The 22,753-nt window shown below is 43.1% G+C and overlaps 1 protein-coding gene across 1 annotated transcript in view; it reads right to left on the minus strand.

Annotated features, from left to right (window-relative positions):
- Positions 1-7,722: 7,722 nt before the first annotated feature.
- The window catches only part of SLC9A9 (solute carrier family 9 member A9), a 535,038-nt gene continuing 520,007 nt past the window's right edge, over positions 7,723-22,753 (minus strand). The window contains exons 15-16 of the mRNA XM_057739599.1: positions 10,714-10,819; positions 7,723-9,366 (exon numbers count right to left, since the gene is read on the minus strand). Of these exons, the coding sequence (XP_057595582.1) occupies positions 9,139-9,366; positions 10,714-10,819 (334 nt within the window). The 3' untranslated portion in view covers positions 7,723-9,138. The remainder of the gene's footprint in view (positions 9,367-10,713; positions 10,820-22,753) is intronic.

Here is a 22,753-nt window from a genome sequence, read left to right on the forward strand (position 1 = left end):
CAGGATGATGTTGTACTTAAGCCTCAATTACCTGACTGCTGGGGAGCCTCATGTTTTTTTTTTTTTTATCAATTATATCTTTTAATTTTATTTATTTATTTACTTTTTTTGGGGGGTACACCAAGTTCAATCATCTGTTTTTATACACATATCCCCGTATTCCCTCCCTCCCTCGAGTCCCCCCCACCCTCCCCATCTCAGTCCTCTAAGGCATCTTCCATCCTTGAGTTGGACTCCCTTTGTTATACAACAACTTCTCACGGGCTATCTATTTTACAATTGGTTGTATATATATATCTGTGCTACTCTCTCACTTCGTCTCAGCTTCCCCTTCACCCCCCACCCCCCCAAACCTCGAGTTCTCCAGTCCATTCTCTGCATCTGCGTCCTTGTTCTTGTCACTGAGTTCATCAGTACCATTTTTAGATTCCGTATATGTGAGTTATCATACAATATTTGTCTTTCTCGAGCCTCATGTTTTTATGGGGCTCCCATACGTACAAAATTTATTTTTCTCCCGTGAATCTGTCACATGTCTATTTAATTATTAGACCAGCCAAAGGACATAGACGGGAAGGAGGGAAGAATTTTCCACGCTGACCGAATCAACAGTCATCTCTTCATTTCTAGCTGGGCGCAGATTGTGTGGGGAGAGTGGGGGGCAGGGCTGGCTCTGTGTCAAGTTTTCACCATGAAAAGGATGCACTTGGAGACCGAGGCCAGCTCCCGATGCAGTTCGTATCTTTGGCTCCACTGTTATGAAAAGGAGACAATTTGAAGTGATTTGGTGGATGACGTTGCGTGGTCACGGGGGCTTGAAGGGAGCAGTTATTTTTTTCTTCTTTTGTTCAGGCAGCAGCTGTGGCTCCCAAAAGTGTTGCTTACGAGGGATTTAGAACTTGATGATTCACAGGTTTTGTGAGTTGGTGCTTTTCTAGCTGGACAGTGGTCTCGGCCATGCGCGTAGTTATAGCCCAAGGGTTGAGAATTAGACACAAATGAGAGCAGTAGCCCCGTCACGTCTATAACTTCTCAGCCAATGGGTGGTTTCTTGTTGCCCAGCAAGCGGGATGCCATGGATGCGCTCTCCAGCCCCTGCCATCACAGCTTCCCCGGCTTTTCCCCTTCCCTAGACTGTCCGCCACCCCCCACATTCTCAGCTGTACTGCCCATCCCAGCCACTACTTCCTCTTTGATGATTTTCTGCAACTAGATGACATCTCTCCCACCTCCAAAGTCCCTTTCACGTCACTGTGCATCAGAATCATCTGAGAAGCTTTAAGAAATCCTGATGTTCAGATCACAGCTCAGACAAGTCAGGATTGCAAGGTGTGGACCCAGGCATTAGGAGTTTGTAAAGCTCTCTTGGTCCATCCAATGTTCAGCCAGTACCATAAATACTTGTCTGATCCTGAAACCCATGAAGCTGAGGTACATCTGTCTGGTTTTCTGCTTCCAATGCTGAGGTATCAAGGGTTCTTAGCTCCTATGGATGAACTTGTGCTAAGTCTGCCTGCAGCCTGGTATAATTGGGGAAGAAGTCATGGTTTTTGGAGCTCTATGGTCCTGGGTTCAAAATTCCCATCTGCCATTAAGCAACTGCATGATCTTAGGTCAAGGCTTAACATTCCTGTCTCCCAGGTCCATGCACGAAAAGCTGGAGTTGAAATGTGATGCTCCCAGGGTGGTTGTGAGGATGAAATGAGATATTGTATGTGGAAAAGTGAGGCCTGTATCAAAAGGTCAACTAATATTTGTTACTTTTTCCTCCTTTTTGTCATTTCCCCCTTTTCTCTCTTAGGCATGGTGCCAGGTACACCCAAGCTCTACCAAGCCAAGACTGAACTCAGTTCAGTTCTGTTAAAAACAACATATTCTGAATGCTGGGCATCTGCAAGATGATGAATGGACAGTGGGGTTTCAGGGAGGGTGACCTGGTGATTTGGTTTAACCAAGGGCTGCCTGTAGACCAGGCATGGGATGGGTGAGTTCCACAGCATGACCACATCATGAAGTAGGGGGCATTTGAATCTGACCTCTTGTGTTTGGTCCTTGCTGAGGTGCTCCTCTCCCACTGACCAGTTCCCAGGGAAGAGGGGGCACAGAGGAGGATGCTGATCTGTAAAGAAGCTGACTCTTGTATGGCCCCGTCCCCTCCTTTACCTCCAGCCTGGCTTGTTGGAGCTCCCCTCTCCTCTGCACTCATTGCTAAAACTAATCAGTCTGCGTGATGAGGTGATGCAATGGGCCAACATGTCTTCAAATTAATGTGCTGTCTGGACTCATTAGTCATCTGTGCCGTCTTTATTGATTCCATCAATGACGTTGACACTGGCAATTCCTAACTTTGATTATCAGCAATATATTGTCAGCGTCTAATAAATGTTTGTCAAGCTGAGTGAATGACAGGTTGATGGCCAGTATTTGGGAAGCATATGGAACCTTCCATAGGTAGGTATCTTACTCTTTGCAACCTCCCCCACACCTAGCCTAACAGCTGCCTGTGCTGAATGACAATCACACCTGAAGGCTTCTTGGCTAATCTCACAAGTACTTCAAGATCGTGCTTCAGGACAATCCTATGAACTTCAGTTATCCTTGAACTGTCTATAGGGGTAAGAGAAGGGGTAAGGGACTGGTCCACACTATGTGTAAATCAGAATATGGCGTGGAAAGTGTTTTTTATCTTTTTTTTGTTTTTAGAAACAAATCCCTGAAGTGCTCCCTTCAAAAACATTTGAATTAATCAAATAATCTACCTGTTTCATTTATTTTGTGTGAACATTCTTCTCACAGTCCTTCTGTTCCAATCTGGAAGGAAGGGGGAGGGAAAGAGGGAGGGGAGAGGGATCACGTGAGGGAGGGAAAAATCTTGGCAGGCAGGCCGTCAAAGTGGGCAGTCTGGAATTCTATGTTATGAACTGACACTGCGGCCATAGGCAGAGCTTCTCAGAAACCTCAGTTCTGCTCTTAAGGCCTTTAACTGATTGAATCAGGCCCACCCAGATTAGCTAGCCTAGTCTCCTTTAAAGTCAACTAATGATGGATGTTAACCACATCTACAAAATATGCTTTCATAGAAACACCTAGATTAGTGCTTGATTGAATGACTGTGGATTATATCCTAGCCAAGCTGACAAGTGAAACTATCACAGCTGAGGAGAGGCAGGGCCATCACACAAGGCCACCTGATCACAGTAACAGTAGAAATCAGTTTCTCTGAGCTAATTCCCTGTCCTGCGGGAATGCCAGAGCTTCTGAGTTCTCAGTGAGGGATTCTCTAGGGCTCTTTTGACAGGTGTACACTCTGTCCATCCACTGAATGTAGCACTTAGCCTCTCTGTCCAATTCCCTCTTTCTTCTTCTTGTCAGTGGTTCTCCCCAGGGACCAAGTGAGTGCCTCATCTGTGGTGCCTTTTGAGGAAAACTATGCTTGTCCTCTTGGAGATTCTGACACTGTCCTTTTGTGAGGAGGGCATATCAGAATTTCTTTGCAGGAGTTAAAGAGAGGTGACGAAGGTCATGTGGCAGTTGAGAAAATCTTCAGTGAAGTTGTGATGTACATCTCATCCCTCCAGACACACACCTCCTGCCTGGACTGTTTCCTTAAACTTCAGATCCTTGTAAATGCTGGACAGCAGCATGTGGCTCTGCATTGGAACCCCCGGCTCAGCACGTCCACAGCTGAATTCATTGGCTTTTCTCCAAACCTGTTCCTCCTCTAAATACCCTCAGTGAAAGGAGCTAATGACCTATTGTCACCTAAGCCCTAAACTTGGAATCATTCTGGGCTCCTCCAGCTTCCTCACCTTCCATAGTCAATCAGTTACCAACTTTGTAGATTCTAGCTCTGAAACCTATCTAGAAGCTGCCTCCTCTCCATCCTCGATTCCGCCTTAGGTAAGCCTCTCATCATCTCTCTCCTGCGCTAGTGAAATAGCATCCTAACTGGGATGTTGCTCCAATGCCCAGTCTTACACGCTCTCCATCTCCTCACAACACATGTAATTTTCTTCCCTGTTTAAAATATTTCAGGGGCTTCCCTGGTGGCGCAGTGGTTAAGAATCTGCTTGCCAATGCAGGGGACATGGGTTTGATCCCTGGTCCAGGAGGATCCCACATGCCACGGAGAAATTAAGCCTGCGAGCCACAACTACTGAGCCTGTGCTCTAGAGCCCGTGAGCTGCAACTATTGAGCCCATGTGCCACAACTACTGAAGCCTGTGTTCCTAGAGCCAGTGCTCTGTAACAAGAGAAGCCACCACAATGAAGAGAAGCCACCACAATGAAGAGTAGCCCCCACTTGCCACAACTAGAGAAAGCCCGCATGCAGCAATGAAGATCCACTGCCAATAAATAAATAAATATTTAAAAAATTTCAGTAGCTCCTCATTCTCAAAGGATCATGGCTAAGACTACTCCTTTTGATCCACATCTCTAGAATTATCTCCCATTCTTCCATTTTCCTGTGCTTAAACACATGAACAGCCCCATGTGGAATAATTTAGAGTTTCTCTAATGTGCCAGGCTGCTTCATACCACTTTGTCTCTGCCCAGGCTGCTCTTTTTGATTGAAATGCCTTTTCCATATTCTAATAATCCACCCCACCTCTTGCCCCACGGGCCAGCACCACGGGCTTGTCTGCTTGGTCAAACCCTCTCATCTTTCAAGCACTCGCTCAAATGTATGTTCCTCCTTGAAGTCTTTCTTGACCATATCTTCACCCCCCTTCCCCAGCTTGAAGCCAGAGCCACTCTAAGAACCGACTGATCATGCATGAGAATGGTATCATTGTAAGGATGAAAAGTAAGGCGGATAAACCATTCAGCCCTCCTATTCCCACTTTTTTGTTATCAGTCTGCTGTGGGTCCTTCCAGACCGTTTTTTTCACTAACAATTTATCTTGAAAATGTTTCCATGTGAGTGCATGTGTATGGATCCATCTCTACACAGAGTATAACTGCTGCAGAGAATCCCTTAATGTGGATGTAATATAGTTTAGTTAACTCTTCTGCTATTGATGGCCATTTCCCCCCTAGTATTTTGCATTAACAGCTTCACAATGAATATCATTTTGTACACCTCCTTATGCATAAAAGCTAAGTATTTCTTTTCTACAGGGATGCCTAAAAGTAGAAGTCTGGATAGAAGGTATACATATTTGATTTTACATTTCTTGACATATTTTTGTATTCTGTACTGGTTTTTTTCTTTCTCATGCATCAGTAAGAGTTCTTTGTATATTTTGAAGAATAATCCTTAGTCACACAAACAAAAAGTATATACATACATTTTCTCCACTTCGTTTTTAAATTTTTGCTTATTGTGTCTTTATAAGAAATTTCATATTTTTATGTAGTCAAATGTATCATCATTTTTGGTTTGTATGTTTCTCAGGAAGACCATCCATATGCCAAGGTTATTTACATATTCTATTTTATATTTTTTGTTATTCTGTAGCTTTATTTTTTACATTTAGCTGTTAAAATTACTTGGAATTTAATTTTGTGGATGTTGGAGAGTATTACCTAATTTTCTTTCTTTTTTCAAATTGAAAGTCAATTGGTCCATACTATTCATCCATGGCCCCAAGTTGAAATGACATTTTTTATGAACTAAGTTTCTAAATATATTCATGAGTCCATTTCTGTCCTTTGTAGTAGATTTTCTTGATCTTTTTGCTTATTTCTGGGTCAATACTACACTGTTTTGGTTACTATAGCTTTATCATATGTTTTGATACCTTATAAGGAATCAACTGTTGTTTAGCTGTCTGTTTTCTACTAGATATTTGATGGATGGGACTGTCACGTCTTTGAATTTTAAAGACCTTTCACATAATTTGCACCCATGTGTAGAATGAGGCAAATGAATAAGCCAGAAGCTATTGGTGCTACTGATGTTATACTTTGTAGTCTCAAGATTTCAAAGGCTTTTCCAGTCCTTACTTCCTGTTGTAGCTCAGTACCTCGATGTGTTATTTCATAGGAATTTTCTTCTTCTTATTCTGAATAAATAATGCATCTACAGTGTAAAAAACCCAAAAAGTACAAAAGTGAGAAGTTAGGTCTCTCCTCAATTCTTAAAAGTCAATCATACTACCAATTTCTTCTCTAACCTTCCAGAACAGCAGCACACCATCTGCCCTGCACCTTGCTCTTTTTGTTTAACAATGTATCTTGGAGACCATTCCATACCAGTACATATGATGCTGCTTCACGAGATGGCTGTGCCATGTTTTATTTAACCAGGATGGCAATTCAGTTGTTTTAATAATTATCCTTTATATGTACAAAATCCTCAAATATCTGGAATAAAAATTTTGCCCATGACATTGGTGGGTCAAAGGGTATTTGAATTTTCAGCTTTGATTTATATCATTAAGTTGTCCTCCAAAAAGCCTCTAGAAAGTTTCTGAATAAAGACCATGATGGCATTTGCCACCAGGCTTCAGACTTGTTCAGACATGTGAGTACCAAGGAGAACACTACAGAGGTGCTAGCTAGGACCCTGATAGTGAGAGGAACTCTGTGTGTGTGTGTGTGTGTGTGTGTGTGTGTGATGTATACATGGTAAGAAGTTCAAGGAAGAACCTTAAGCCAATTAATTAGGGTCCTGTTTAAAGCTCTAATAATGAATGCAAGCATTAGTGGTTTGAATAAATCTCCTTTGCTTTTATTATTCATTAGAAACTGGCAGTAAATAATAGGTTTGAATTTCACAGTCCTGATGCTGCTAATCAAAGCACAGAGCATTTCTTAAGATCATAAATTATTATTCTTCACAACAGGAGCAGAAAGGGAATTTGGTTTTATGAATTGCTAACAGGGCCACTAGCTAGCCTCTGTTCTGGTCTTGGGTTGATTCAGAGGGAAGGAGGCTAGTTGTCACATCTTGAAGCTGCAACCATGCCTGATTGGGGGGGCCACAATTTCCTCAAACTCACAATATCATACCTGGGATAAGTGGTCCAGCCCAGATTAAACAGCCCTCATTCTCCTTGTGGGTAATGATTCTTGATGTTCAGCTGGAAAAAGATTTTTTCTTCCAAGCAGGAAGAGGGCTTTGCCTGTGGGCAGGAAGCTATTTTTGCTCTGCCGTCTTAGCAAGTTGGTGCTGGGCATAGACCGTGTATCTTCCCCTCCCCACCCCACCTTATTTCCATCCGGTGTGTCATATTCCTCCCCTTCCCTCCACTCCTGCCCCCACTCACATTTGTCTGTTTTGGGGGGATCTTCTCTTTCCCTGGAGTGTCTTTCTCATGTAAAGGGAAAGAAACACAAGTCCTCGTCCTTCTCTCATCCCCAGAAATAAGATGAATTCTTCTCTACTGCTTTTCCTTCCATCCTTTCTCCTCTAGTACCACCTCCCCTAGTTTTGAAGCCCTTCTTGTTTTCTGGTCCTTTGCAGTGTGAAAGGAGGAGGTGCTCCCCTCTGCCTGACTCTGCCTTCCCTTCTCACGTCCTCCCAGCCCAATGTGCTCTCTTCACTCATCACTGACATCGCCAGCAGCCCCCAAGGCTCTTCCTGGCCCAGAGGATCCCTGCATCTCCCTTATGCCGCCTTTCAGTGTCCGCTTCACCTGGCACTTCGAGGGTAAGGGTTTAGCACCACCAATTAGTGCAGACAGTGGAAGATATCTTTAGATAAAGCACTGGTCAACACAATCATAGTTTATAACAAATTTTATTAGGATTAAGTCAAATTAGAAAACTTCATGCTTTGCCATTTGCCATATTTACCTGGAATGACCAGGTTATACTTAGCTGAGTAGAAAACAGTTTGTGCCCCGGGATTCTACTGTTGGAAAGCAAGAAAATCGCTGTGCCTATGGCGTGCCCAGCACGACCATGGTTTGTGTCTCAAGCCAGGCGACTGGTCAGCAAAGCATATGTTACTTCCAAGCTTTGGGCCCCAAGAAGACGCCAGTCCTGCTTCCCTCAGACACAGATTCATCAGAGCCTGGGCACCCATGACTGGGGCCTGCTTTTTTTGGAGTCTGATATTAACATTTGTATTTCAAGAGAAGCTGCTTTTGAGGTATCTTAATGGCTTAAAGGCACAGGTTGTGCAGCTGAATTAAAAGCTATTGTGTTGGTCTCTCCTCCACGGGCCATGAGCCATGCCTTGTAAGGAGGGTCCTGATGCTCTGTCCTTGCGTCCTCCGTGTGGTCTCTGCGCATCCTCAGCCCTGCTCCTCTTGCTCCGGCCCCTGCGCTGCTGTTCAGCTGTGAGAATTGGAACTGGAGGACAGGTCAGGGTTCCTGCCCTGACTCCAGCCGTGTGGAGAGGCACCTGTGCTATGGAACCTCATCACTCAGCAGACAGAGGGGCGGGCCACAGAGCCAGGAAGTGACTCAAATGCAAGTAAGGACAAGAAGGCTGAAACACGGTATGGGGACGAGAACCCCGCTGTCCATGGAAGGGGTCCTACCAAGGTGGCAAGTGGCACTGCATTGAGTGCAGAGTGCACCCACGCTGTCTCCAACCCCTTTGAGCAAGGGGAGGAGCTGCTTGTAAAGGATGCCAAGGAGAACAGGGGGTCCGCATGTGCCTTGGTTTCTGTGAGGCTGTCAACAGTGGTATCAGCACTTATCTGGGTAAACAGCCCTGGATCATTAGGAGCAAGTGGGAGCCTAGGTTCTAAACACATAAAACGTATCACTTCCTGAATAACGGCATTCCCTCCAGCTTAAGAGCCACACATTTAAGCTCAGAGACTCTTTTTCTTATTTTCAAACTCTCCTTAATGAGGAAAATAGAATCCCGAATCTGAGCGAAGGGCTCGGAGAGCTGCACACAGAAAAGAAACATCCTGCAGACACAGCACATCTGTTTCATCCTCCCAGCAGCTAGACTCCTACCTCTCTCCCCTCTACACCCTTCCCACCCCACCCAGTTCATTAATAAAAATGGCGCTGTCAAAAACTTAAATTCAGTTACATAATATAGTGGGATGATAATAAATTCTCCTTTCTGCAGGCACTAGAGGATACATGTGACAAGGTTTTGAATCTCTCCAGTTTATACTCTCCATACATTTCCCAGCCTTTTCTCCACATGGCCTCATCAGCTTGGCTTATATTCCTCAGAGAGCCCCGCATTACCTGTGATTACCTCGGTGCTGTTCACGCCCATCAGTTCAGCTGGGGCTGACCCGGAGTTTGCTCAAGCTTGAGTTCATAGCCTCCTAGGCCAAGGTCCCCCTCATAAATGTTTTCTTTGCTTGGAGTCTGGGGTGAAGCTTTCTGGTCCAGATCTGGCCTTGCAGGAGGGCTGCAGGGTGAGGCGGCTTGCTCCTGGTAATTCATGGCCAGTTCGTCCTGATTTACAATGCATTCCACATCGTCCTCTTTGAGGTGTTCCTGGATTTTGGAAAGAGAGAGAGGTCACTTCCTGATAAAAGCAGAAAACAGTGTAAGAAAATAGGATGTTCGTTTTCTTTCTTTAACTGCCCTGTCTTGTCTTGGCTGAAGTTTCCGGTATGGAAGATGTCACCTTTTCCATCTCCGTGGGTGTGGTGAAGCGTTTCCCTGAGTCAGCCTTGAAGATTTACATCATCACACAGTCATAAGGGGTCTCTAGGCCTCATCGGCAAGAGAACACATGCTCATTGAGCGTCTCTGTGGGTTAAGGAGTTAAAATAAAACGCATTGGAATTTTTGAATGGGTACCTAATCTGGGTGAGAGGAGTTGGGAGTTTGCAGAATCATGTGACCTCAGAGTAGGAAGTGATTCTTAACGTAGGTTTTGTAACACTCCTGCCTGTCACAAAATTCTTAAAACTCAGTGTCTGTTATATCTTCTTTGAAAAGTGTATCCTCACAGCATGTTTCCTGTGCTGCGTGTCACAAGGCTAAAAATGGCTGGAAGTTACCATAGCGGATAATAGTGGAAATGAACTAGATCTGGCCAGTAACGTTTTCCTCAGACACAGCTTCCCTTGAAGAAAAGAATTAAAACCTCAACTCTTCTTCCATTGGCTTTGGGAAGACCACACAAAATTACCTGTGGAATGAACCCTGGCTAAGTGACCTCGAGTCAGTGGGTTCCAACTTTAGCCTATATTGGAGTCACTTAGAGGGCTCATTGAAGCACAGATGCTATACCCCGCCAAGAGCAGAGTTCTGAGGTGGGGCCTGAAAATTGGCAACACTAACAAGTTTCCACGTGACGCCGAGGCTGCTGGTTTGGGACACACTCTGAGATCCGCTGGCTCAGGCTGTTGTGTCCTGAGCACATCTGAGATCTGAGATGCCTTTTTCTCTGTTTAGACAAGGGGTAGGCCAGATGGACAACCTCTAACGGTGCCACAAACTCCAAGATTCTGCTCCTCGCCAATCCCTGACACTCTGATTTACTGATAAGGGTTCTCATTGCTTCTCAGCATTTTTTTATTCCACTCCCTTGAGCTATAAAGCACAGGCCTAATATTCGAAATCTCAACACACAGCAGTTTGTGAGGACACATTACTTCTTTTATATTTTCTAAATTCATTTTACGGTTAAAAATATTGGTTACAATAAAAAAAAATTGCATTTTTAAAAGAAGAATAAGCCCATCAGCAACAACCAAAAAGAGAAGAGAACTGCTGCTTCTTGGTACCGTGAATTTTAAAAATGCTTCCTCCTCAAGCTGGGAAGAAATAGCCCCGAGCTTCCCGGGCTCATCAATATTCACCAAGCGGGTCCCTCTTGGGACATTTACTCACCCCATAGGCCTGAGGACTGGTGAGCAGTCTGGAAATTGGGCCGCACCATTCAGGTAACGTTGTGGTCAGTGGAGGACCAGAGTGGGTTAAAATTGGTTTCAGATATCTGCGAGGCCTGTTAAGGAACACTTGCTGAAAGGAAGTTGGGATTTAGTTTCTCACACTGCACAAAGGTTTGCATGCCGCGTGAGAGACAGTCATTTTTGCCTTTAAATCCCCTACTCCCTCATTTAGGAGGTAATTTGGCCTGCAGAAATTGCTGTTTATATTCTTTGCTCCACACATTTTCCTGGCCCTCCTGGTAGTCTTTAATCACGGAGAAATGATGCCTGGGCCAGCCAATATCAGAGAGAGGTATAAATGTTCCTCTTTCCCGCCTCTCCCCAACTCAATACCTCTTCTGCTTAGAGCATGCATTCTTAAGAATTATTTTAAACAGTAGCACAAAAGATTGTGTTTTCCTAAAATTGCACACACAGCTTAAACCACCAGTAGTTTTCACAAAGAAGCAAGAGGTATTTTATAAAACACTCACTCATTCTAGAACCGGGTAGTGAACAGAGATTGTTTGCCAAAATACTTTATTTTCACTATTCAACACCATCACTTTATGCTTCATACATCAATGCACTTCCATACAAAATTATGTAAATAAGCTGGAGCCAGGTTTATTCTACTGTCTAGCACCTGTCTTTCCCCTCTCTTCATCCCAAAGTGCTCTAACAAGTTAAAAGCAAAGCCTGCTCATCTAAAGCTGTTATGTTTCCCTCCAATCTATCAATAATGAAATCCCTAGGGGCTGCCTCAGGTTGCCTTATTTTTTTTTCCTCCAAGAAAAGCAGTGACATTATTTCACCATTCCATCAGAAACAACTTTTAAGCTTTGTATTTCCTCTGCTGGAGAATAGTTCACCTCACCAACTTTCTGAAATGCTATAATAAATAGGGAAAGGGAAAAAAACGGAAAGCAGTTAACATTGACTTATGAAGAGGCACAGTCACCCCCCAGACACTCAAGACAAGAGAAAATCTAGGCGATGGCTCTATTGGAGCCCATCCACAGCTGGACAACACCACTCCGTCATTCCCGGGGTGCCCCGAGCATGGGGGACAGAGGGAGGATGCAGCCCGCAGGGGCCAGGAATCTGGTTGCCTCTGGCTTCAAATCGCTTATCACCACAGTAGGGACAAAGCAGGAGAGGCTCATGAACACAGCCTAGTTACTATGCGAGGAGAGTGACTGAAAAGATGCTTAAGAGGGTCTGTAATTGCAACTGCGAATGGAAAACTTGACGACTCCTTTCAGATGAGCAGCTGTTGTGTGCTCAGTTAAGGATCGGGAAGATATTAAAGTTCAGAGCCTGGCATTTTCTGCACCATCTTGTAAGTCTATCCACAACTCTGGAAAGCCCTTGAATGATCTTCCATTAATTTTATTACAGAATGTGATTTCCTTCATTTTATGGATGAAGGAATGGAGGCCTAGAGATATGATGATTTTAAATAATCCAGAGGCTCTCTTTGCTATTTGAATCCACCACCATCATCCCCTAGTGGAAGGTAATTTATCAGGGCAGAATCGTGCATGTAACCAGCTGGTTCTCTAGAGAGAAAAGCTCATAGGTCCCAGCCCTGCTAGTGAGCTGTGGACTCTCTCAGGCAGGGGTATGTGGTCTTATTAGGTTTTACAGTGTGCATAGGTCAGGGAAGAATGTGCGCGCGTGTTTGTGTGTGTTTAATAGGGAGGTGAGGTGGACAAGATATATGTACAACTGGAGTATAAATCAAAGAAAATTCAGCCAACTTTATTTCTGTATGGGAAAGTGACAGCAAGTAAACAACATTTTTAGTGACGTTGCGTAAATAAAAATGAGGTTTGTCAAGGCTCCAAGTTTATGAGAGGCCTGGGCAACTTCCATTGTTTGAGGTTCTCAATATAATGAAAAACCAAAATGCCAAAATTATGTTACAAAAGGAAAACACAAATTTAAAATTGTGTAATGAACATTTTCTTCTTTTCATCCTGATGAGGTATCTCTTTAGTGTCTTGCTATAGGAGCTCACACTTAATGACTTACGTTGTAGCTTTTTGTGAATGGGAGGCCTGGACCAAATGGGCACCATTTAGTCCCTCTGGACAGGCTCTGGGATTTTCAACCCAGAAGAATTGGGCACATATGCCAGCTCTGCCCCTTCACTGACTCTGTGACCTGTGGTCTAGTGATTGACCCCTGTGAGCCTCAACTATTGCCGTGGATATTAACTGAAATAACATGGAAAAGTGGTACTACACTTTCACATGCCATTCAAATACTATTTTATTAAAAAATTATTTTCTAAGCAATACTTTCTGGAAAAGTAGTGAGTCAATTATCGTTCAAATAACAGAGAGGAAATGATATGAGGGTAGAGATGAGAGAGTGGCACTCCTGACATTTGGTGTGGCATTGGGAGTCACAGGCCAGTTAGTGGTTGGAAAATCTGAGCTGCTCCTGCACCAAAAATAGCTATTTGGGTTAACCATTGTTGCATGGGGGCTGGCAACATGTGGTAGGTGAGCCGTGGGCGAATTTGTGGATGTAAGACTCTTCTAGGAAACTCATGATGCTGTTCTCACTGTGCTGGTATCTCAGTAACTATGAGTCAAAGGAATGACACGTATGCCGTGTGGCAGTGGACAGAATGTGTAAGCATCACCCACAGGCACAGAGGATGTGGAGCAGCATCTACGCACTCCAACGTCTTGGTTTGCCCAGTGCTCAATAGATATTTATTGAATTTATAGTCTAGGAAAATATTCAGGGGGTGCTATGAGTGATGGAGGTAGATTCTCGGTAACTGTGCCGAGGGAAGAGTGTAGGAGACAGATTACAGCCAACAAATGAGGATTTCCTGAGGATAAAAGGCTAAGGAAGGTCAAGTCAAAGATGGACCTCTTGGGCCTCCTTTTGCAGACCAAGGGGACCATGTGGTAAAGGCATAACATAAAGGGGTGAGTAAACAACCTTTGTGCTTCCCTCATTCAATCATTCATTTGTTCCTTCATATACTCATGTTTAAATTTATGTGCTAAACCAGTGAGGTATCCACACAAGGAAATTAACAATTACATGTAGGATGGAAAGCTCCCTTGTCTCTAGATGGTGGTCTCCTTGAGGGCAGGGCTGTCCTCTTTACCTGGATACAATGTTTGGCACATTTTAGATGTTCAAGAAATAGTTGTTGAATTAATGAAGACAATGGGCTCACAGAGAGTAAAAGAATTGCTCAGTGGAACTCAGCCAGTTAGTTACTGGCAGAGCTGGGCCTGAGACCTCGGACGTTTCCACCACGTCGGGTGTCTTTCTTCTGGTATAAGACACTGAGTGATAGGTCTCATCTGATTGGATAAGTGATTTGGAATCGGGGAATCAGTGACTTTGAGTTCTTCACTGCTGAGCAGTGTCTGGAAAGTGGCTGGATCTCCAGGGTTACCTGAATTATTAAAAAGTAAAAAAACTCTTTTGATCTACAGAAAACCCCAACTGCCGATTTTGCAAAATGTGTTATTTTTCTTATCAGGTTCTAGTGTATGTTTGGAGAGAGAGATTCCCCATTGGGTATTTTTGGTACAGCTAGTTTTGCTTCTCTAATAAGTTAGAAATGCATCAAGATGAAATGTTAAGCTCTGGGGGAAAAAAACAATGACTTTTCTCATCTTTAAAGGGCATAAGTTTAGGAATAGCAGTTTGGCTCAGGAGATGTAAGTAAAAGCTGGAACTCTACCCGGAATTTAACATGCGTGAAATAGGAAAGACAATTAACTCAGGCCAAAGGAGAAAATGCATCTGCTATCAGCAGGTCCAGAGCTAAATTTAGTGCCTAACTGAACTAACATGCAAAATACGTGGTGACATTGATTTCTCTCTTCTGTTTTTGTTTTGATTATTTTAAATCCTCATTGTTTTGTCCGTTGTCAGTTGCCCAAACCAATGGGTGCACAGCTTGCTCATGCCTGTGCTTTGCATAACATGGTCCTGCATAGATTGGTGAGATGCAGAAACCACCAGCGAAGATCCAGCTGCACAAAGAACATCTGCCCCTCTGAAGGGAATAAGCCCCATTGCCCCGTACTATGGACTGGATGTCTGTGTTCTCTCAAAATTCATATGTTGAAGCCTTCACCCCACAGTGTGATGGTATTTGGAGATGGCGCCTTTGAGAGGTTAATTAGGGTTTGATGAGGTCATGAGGGTGGAGCCTTCACGAGGGAATTAGTGTCCTCATAAGAAGAGACTCCAGAGAGTTGGCTTGCTCTCTCTCCACATATCCACAAAGAAGGGGTCATGTGAGCACAGTGAGGTGGCGACTGTCTACAATCCCAGAAGAGAGTTCTCACTAGAACCTGACCATGCTGGCACCCTGATCTCAGACTTCCAGGCCCCCAAACTGTGAGAAAATGAGCTTCTGTTGTTTAAGCCACCATTCTGCGGTATTTTGTTATGGCAGCCTGAGCAGACGAACACACCCCCCTTTCTGGACCTCTTGAAAACTCTTTGACTTCAGAACCCTGAATAGCTATGTTCTATTTTGGCCTTCTCTAAACCTGACTCATCATGAAGACTATTCTAGCAGTTGTTAAAAATTCTGGACTTCCCTGGTGGCTCAGTGGTTAAGAATCCGCCTGCCAATGCAGGGGACACAGGTTCAAGCCCTGGGCCAGGAAGATCCCACATGCCGTGGAGCAATTAAGCCCGTGCACCGCAGCTACTGAGCCCGTGCGCCTAGAGCCTGTGCTCCGCAACAAGAGAAGCCACCGCAGTAAGAAGCCCACGCACTGAAACAGAGTAGCGCCTGCTGGCCACAACTAGAGAAGGCCTGCATGCAGCAACAAAGATCCAACACAGCCAAAAACAAACAAACAAACAAACACATAAATTAAAAAGAAATTCAGATGTCCAAGTCTTTCCCTGGAGATTCTGATTTGGCAGGTCTGGGAAGTGGCCTGGGACTCTGTATGTTCAGTGTCCCAGGTGACCGATGATCAGGTAAGTATGGAACAGAGTGGTCTCTCTGCAGAGTATTGTCCATATGAGATTCAAAGCTTAAATAGGAGGAAAAAGCCCATGGCCCCCTATGTCCATAAAGCCATTAATTTTAGGGTGAGGATAGGTATAAGATGAGCCTATTTTGCCCAGAACGCAGACCTGACTAATGCCAATTGGTTCAACTTGTCCCTGGGGGATGGGTCAGAAACTTGGCTCAACAAGATACAGCCTTGATGATGTTACACCTGAGAGTGGATTAATGAAGCATCGCTTCTTGGCTCATGGAAGAAGACTTTGTGCCTATTGGGAGCATTTGTGTGTGTTTATATGTATTGACTTGATAAATGGTCTTGTTATCAGGAAAAAATTCTCATTAATTCAGAGGTGTGTAGAGAAGGAAAGCACATTGATCTTTTTAGGAATACATCCTGCATCTTTTTTATTTACAAAACCTTTCTGTATATCTTATTTTCTCTTTACAACTGTAGGTGGGTGTTATAGTCCCATTTTACAGATCAAGAAATGTGTAATCAGATGGCTTTTCAATTCTCTTCTAAACTATCTTTGCCTCCTTTCCAGAGTGCATTTAGCTTCCAGGGCCCACTTGCCACCAGAGATGATCAGGGATCAATGCCAGGTGGGTGGGAAGGGTAAGTGCATCCCAGAGTGTGAGCCGACCTTGTCCTCCAAGCCCATATGTTACTGCAGGAAACCACGTTCCACTTGTTATGGACTTGCTGAGTCCCTACGCTGGTATTTACTCAACATCTATGAACAGAACTGGTAGAGGATACTCCAAAATTGTACACACCCACACCCCATCATTCTTTGAGTCCAATATACAAATCACACACTTTATGCTTTATTTCACAGGAAGTGTGGGCTAACAAATTGAATTGAGTGTGTTCTCCCTCTTTCCTTTGGATATGTTGGATTCTGTAACTGGACACTCACTGTCTTGCCATCTTGCTTAAGTATGTGATGAACCATTCTGCTGAGCTGTATTTGGGGTTCAGGTTGGAGGAAGGCTTTAAGAGTCCAACCAAAAGCCCTCTTCTTTAAGTTGTTTAATCACTCTGTTCTCTGTAGCTTGAGGGAGGACTTCCAATTCTGCACTGAGCACTCACAGAGAACATAGAGGTGGGGTCCTGTCTTTGCAGCAGCCACTTTATTTCAAGAACAAGCTATCAAGAATATACAATGGAATATTACTCAGCCATAAAAAGGAATGAAATTGGGTCATTTGTAGTGATGTGGAGGAAGCTACAGCCTGTCATACAGAGTGAAGTAACTTCGAAAGAGAAAAACAAATATCGTATGTTAACACATATATATGGAATCTAGAAAAATGGTACTGATGAACCTGTTTGCAGGGCAGGAAAAGAGATCCAGATGTAGAGAACAGACTTGTGGACACAGTGGGGGAAGGGAAGGCTGGGACAAATTGAGAGAGTGGCATTGACATATACATACTACCATGTGTAAAATAGATAGCTAGTCCGAAGCTGCTGTGTAGCACAAGGAGCTCAGCTTGGTGCTCTGTGATGACCTAGAGGGGTGGGATAGGGTGGGGGGAGGGAGGCTCAAGAGGGAGGGGATATACCTGTACATACAGCTGATTCACTTTGTTCTACAGCAGAAACTAACACAACATTGTAAAGCAATTATACTCCAGTAAAAAAATAAAAGCAAGAAAGGCAGAAACCCGCTATTCACACACATGGGTGAACATGTGTTCCTTTGGCTGACAATCCCAACCTTTACCATTTTAAAGGAAATTGCACTAGACAACTGCTGGGACAGAAAGGAAGCCCAAATAAACACCCTGATGAGTAAGCAGAACTGCCTGGAATATGACAGCAAGGAGTGACTGCAAGCCCCTTCAGCCTGGTCTGTGAGCTCTGCTACTCACATGTCTATCTGGAGAATGACTTCAAGGCCAGCTGGCGTGTCCCTTCCTCCCCGTAGCCGTCTCAGACCCACCACGCTGAGCTGCTTCAGCTCCATGGTGGACCCAGAGCAACATGTATAACACATGCCTGCCTGACAGCATTTATCACATTGTCTTAAAGCTCACTGTTTAAACCTCCATCTCCCTCTTTAGACTCTAAGCTCCTTGAGGGAGCTTATAAAATAAAATCTGTTTATTGTAAAATGAAAAAGGGATACATCAAACATCACAAATCTAATGTGTATTGGGGCTTCCCTGGTAGCACAGTGGTTAAAAATCCGCCTGCCAATGCAGGGGACACAGGTTCCATCCCTGGTCTTGGAAGATCCCACATGCCGTGGAGCAACTAAGTCCATGCACCACAACTACTCAGCCTGTGCTCTAGAGCCTGTGAGCCACAACTACTGAGCCCACGTGCCACAACTACTGAAGACCACGCTCCTAGAGCCCGGCCTCCACAACAGAGAAGCCTGTGCAATAAGCCTGCGCACCACAACAAAGAGTAGCCCCCGCTCACTGCAACTAGAGAAAGCCCTCGCAAGTAATGAAGACCTGACACAGCCAATAAATAAAAATAAATAAATAAAACATAAAAATGCTAATGTGAAAAAAAATTAAAAAAAAAATCTAATGTGTATCTTAATGGGCCACTGTAAGGCAAGGAAACCTTCCAGATTCCAGGGAATGGAACTATGTCACCTACCCTTGAAGCCCTTTCCAGGTGTCTCATCCTAAACTGGAAACTTCTTCCTCTCCCCAAAAGTAACTACTATCCTGATTTTTATACGTCACTTCCTTGAGTTTTTATTACAGTTTTGTCACTTAAATGTGCATTCTGGCACACTACTTTGGTCCTGCCTATTTTAAAAAATGTGTTACATCTTTTAATCTATAGATTCCTCTTTCACCCTTTTCTTTATAATTTATGTGCTGAAGAATCTGGCGCATTTGACCTGCGGAGTTTCCCATGGTCTGAATTGCTGATTGCAGACTCATGTGCAGCCCAGATGTTCCTCTGCCCTTTGTATTTTCTGCAAATTGCCAGCTGGATCCAGAGACTGGATCAGATTCAGGTTCTGTTCTATCCCTTCCACAAGACTAAAGAAGGCACATCACATCTGGTTGTCTCTCTTTGCGTGATTTTAGCAGCCACTGATGTGTAATACCTATATCTATTTGCTCACTGGGGTGTGCAAACAGCGAAATTCTAATTTTATCTTTTTATTATTTTATCAGGTAGAATACTTTTTATAAAGAGACACTCTTCATTTGTTCAGTTGGGATATTCAGTGGAATAGTCAACGCAGGAAAGGCAAGATAAATGTTTGATTTATTCCCTCTATTTTCTAGTTTTCCAGATAACGATTGGTTATGACCCACTGAAAATGACCGGTTCTTTGCTTAAATATCACCATGAAGTAACGGACTTAAATGAATTGGATCGCAATTATTATCTCTGTTGAAGCTCAAACTGAAGCTCTTTGGTCAATGGGAATCTTCAAATTGGCTTCTGAGTCCACGTGACATGATGCCAGTATCTTTGATAGCTTCCTTGTCATCTATACGACAAGTTGTAGGTTCATCTTGTACTTTTCCTGTTTCAGACCTCAAACCAGCTATTTCTCCAAACTTCTCTGTTTTTTTTTTTTTTTTCCAGTGAGAAATGGTATTTTAATAGCACAATCTGGGCACTGAGGGTTGCAATATACAATGGGGTGCTGGTAAATGTTTAACAACTGACTCTCTTATGAAAAGGGCAGATTTGTAGCATTTCCCAATTTTCACAGCGTAAATACCCCAATATGGCTGCTTCCAATATACCAACATGGAGTCATTAAATGTGGAGTTGGGACAAGATGTGTACAGTCTGTTCTTAGCAGCTCTTATAAACCAGCGTTACCACACCACTCATTATGTATCTCATGAGTTCCTGTGGATACTTCCAATTCAAGTTCAAGAATTTCTGATTCTCAAGGACATAGAGAATGATAGAATTAGAATATTCCATAATGACTCATTTGTTTCATCCATAGTATTACACTTACAGTATTCTCATAATAATACTGACACTACCACTGTAATGATTACATAATATATTAAAATTTTTTGCTTATCCTTCCTCCATTCTAACTTCTCATTAAATAAAGAAACTCTATAGTACAACTACATTGTCAGAACATATAACCATTACATTCTATATTCTCTCTCAGTCCTCATTTAATCATAGCTCTACAGGTAACCGTATATTTAATGTTCACCTTCAGACCTTATGTTAATGTCTTTCTAGTCATTTTGATTGTTTGGAACTTGTTCTTTAGCAGATTCTTCAGGAAGTACTCATGGAAACATTCTCTGAGTTCTTGAATATTGATAACAGTTAGTGCCCTTTATATACTGAAACTCTGTTTTGCTGCAAATAAAATTGTTGGCTTATACTTTATTTGATTTCTTAAATATATCTCTATTTTCTTTTAACATAAGAAGTTGCTCCTGAAAAGTCTAATGAAAATATAATTTTCTTTCCCTTATAAATCACATTTTTTCCCTCTAGCTGTCCAAAGAACTTTTTCTTTTCAGTTCATTAATTTCTCTAATATTTTTCTGATGATGGTTGTTCCTAGTTGACAGTCTCAGGTACATGGTGTGCTCTTTCAATGTGCAGTTCCCAATAGGTTGTGTTTCAGAAAGTTCTCTTGAATGAGGACTTGTTCTGTTTCCTTGCTTTGCTTTTCTTTTTCAAGGATTCGTATTTTCTGGGTGTTCAACCTCCCCTGTCTCTGCCTATCTTCAAAATTTGTCACTTTCTCTTGAATCTTTTAAATCTTTTTCTTCATTTCTTTTTGACTTAAAAAACTTTCTTTTCACCTGCAGTTTCTCTTAAGGGACTACCTATTATGTTCATTTGCTTTTGTAAGCCTTCTAATTTACTATTCATTTCTGAAATAATGTTTTTAAAACTTTAAATTGTTCCTGCAGTTTTTTTTCTAATTCTGATTTGTTTTGTTCTTTTATATCTTGTGTCATTTTCTTAATGTCTTTTAACTTGTCTTAATATAGTATGTTATAGTTTTGATCTATTTATGGGCACATCTTTCTGGCATACTTTCATTATTTGTGGAGATATTATTCTGCTCCTTATCCTCTTTTTTTTTCTTATAATAGGTCTCTGTGGGATTTGACTTTTCTATTGTTCATTTTTATGTAATATTTAGTTTTCCTGCCCATATAGAATGAGGCAGGATTCAGGAAAGCTGCTCTGACTTCACAGGGTTCCCTCTTCTGTTGTTTTTACATAGTGGCAAACGTGGTGGCTTGCATTCTGAGCTTTCCTGCCCTGTTTCCTGCACCCACCGTCCCCATCCCCTCAGCTGGCCTGGACCTTGTCTTTCCTTTATCACTATTGTCTCCATGAAGCTCTGTTTTGATTCCACTCGAAGGCTGTTTCTCCTGAGTACAGGGCCCTGACCTGGAAGGGAGCCCTCTGAAAAAATGCCTGTGTCCTCACTATTTGCAGTTTTGACAGCTCTCAGAAGTTTCGACTGCTCTGGCCCCTTCAGTCCCTCTTCTCGGGACCTTTCACTTACTCCTCTTAAAGAAAGCTACAGCCCCCACTCCCTGCCGCAACACCGGTTTTAGGGATGTTTATCAAATTGGCCCAACTATACTTTCCAGGAAATACTATTGGCCATTCAGTTCTCCTGATTTCAGATCCCTCAGATGCTACCCTATTGCTTCCTTTTCCCTCCTGGATGGACATCTGTGCTATTGGTGGTTTGTTTCCCTCACTTTTACTTTGGAGTTTGTGAGAAAACTTGCCCCTAGTTTTGCTGTAAATGTGTCTATGGATTTTAGTTTTGTTCTGCCTGTTTTGATGTAGGGATTTGGAGAGATTGAAAGACTGCTGTTGATGCCACTGCCAACTTCTCAGAATCCTGCAGGAGGGTATTTTATTTGATCTTCTATCCTTGGTGATTAGTATCTAGTGCATTACTAATGAATGGAGATGTGGCCTAGTTAGGTCTGTAAACTGTACTGTCTGAGTTGCCTAAGCTAACTGGAAACTGTCCATAATTCAACCAACGTGGCTTAGATGTATCAAAACGGACTTCCTATGTCACAGCCAGGTGAGTCAGATGGTACCTGGAGCCGTGATTCTTAACCTTCCCTGGCTGTGGACTGGCATCTCTGAAAAAATGCCTGTGTGCTCATCATTTGTGTACGATTTCATGTGACATTTCAGAGAGTTCCTGGATGCTTTGAAATGCATCCATGCTCCTCTAGAGATCCCGAGCTGGGAAACTCTGGTGATTAAGTTTTATGGACGAGGGCAGACTAAAGGCCAATAAGATGATGTGCTTTCTATCCTATTTGTGCTGGGAGTTGGTTTTATCAGTGATATCTATAGGATCTACCTATCAAAGGTTAGTTCTATCAGGTTCCTTGGTTCCAGACAGACAATCCAGGGACAGAGAAAGGGCAGTGGAATTTGTTGGAAAGGTTAAAGGAAAGAATACAGTTGTAGGATACCAAAGCAAACAGTGTAAATAGGGCAAGTGGACACAAGATAAACAGAGTGAAATATTGGAATCATGAGGCTGGAGGAAACCTGAGAGTTCATCTGATCCACAGCCCCAAATCTAAATACGAAAGGAAGTCTAAACCTGGTGTTTCTCCAAGTGTGGTCACCTGATCAACTGCGTCAGAATTGCTGCTGCTTCTTAAAAATGCAGATTTCCAGTCCCTTGACCTTGACCCCCTTAGGTGGGAGCCTAGCAATCTGCATATGAACCACTCCCTGAAAACCACTGGTCTAAATGATGTGGAGCAGAATGGCATCTTGTCTCTTGCAGGCCTCTAGATGTGGCCTGCAGTATCCATGAGGACAATAATGTTACTTTTAATCTTATTGCCATTGCTTCTCCTCCTACTATTGTGTCCTTGAAACTTTTCCCTTTGGGCGCAGGATGGGATCACACATTTACAGGGATCTTTGCTGCCTATCAGATGCAGTTAAATCCATTTGCACCATATGGAAGGTTACGTTTGGCTCGTTGTTTTGAGA

The sequence above is a fragment of the Hippopotamus amphibius genome, chromosome 6 (assembly GCF_030028045.1).
Source record: "Hippopotamus amphibius kiboko isolate mHipAmp2 chromosome 6, mHipAmp2.hap2, whole genome shotgun sequence".
In the NCBI taxonomy this organism is placed as follows: Eukaryota; Metazoa; Chordata; class Mammalia; order Artiodactyla; family Hippopotamidae; genus Hippopotamus; species Hippopotamus amphibius.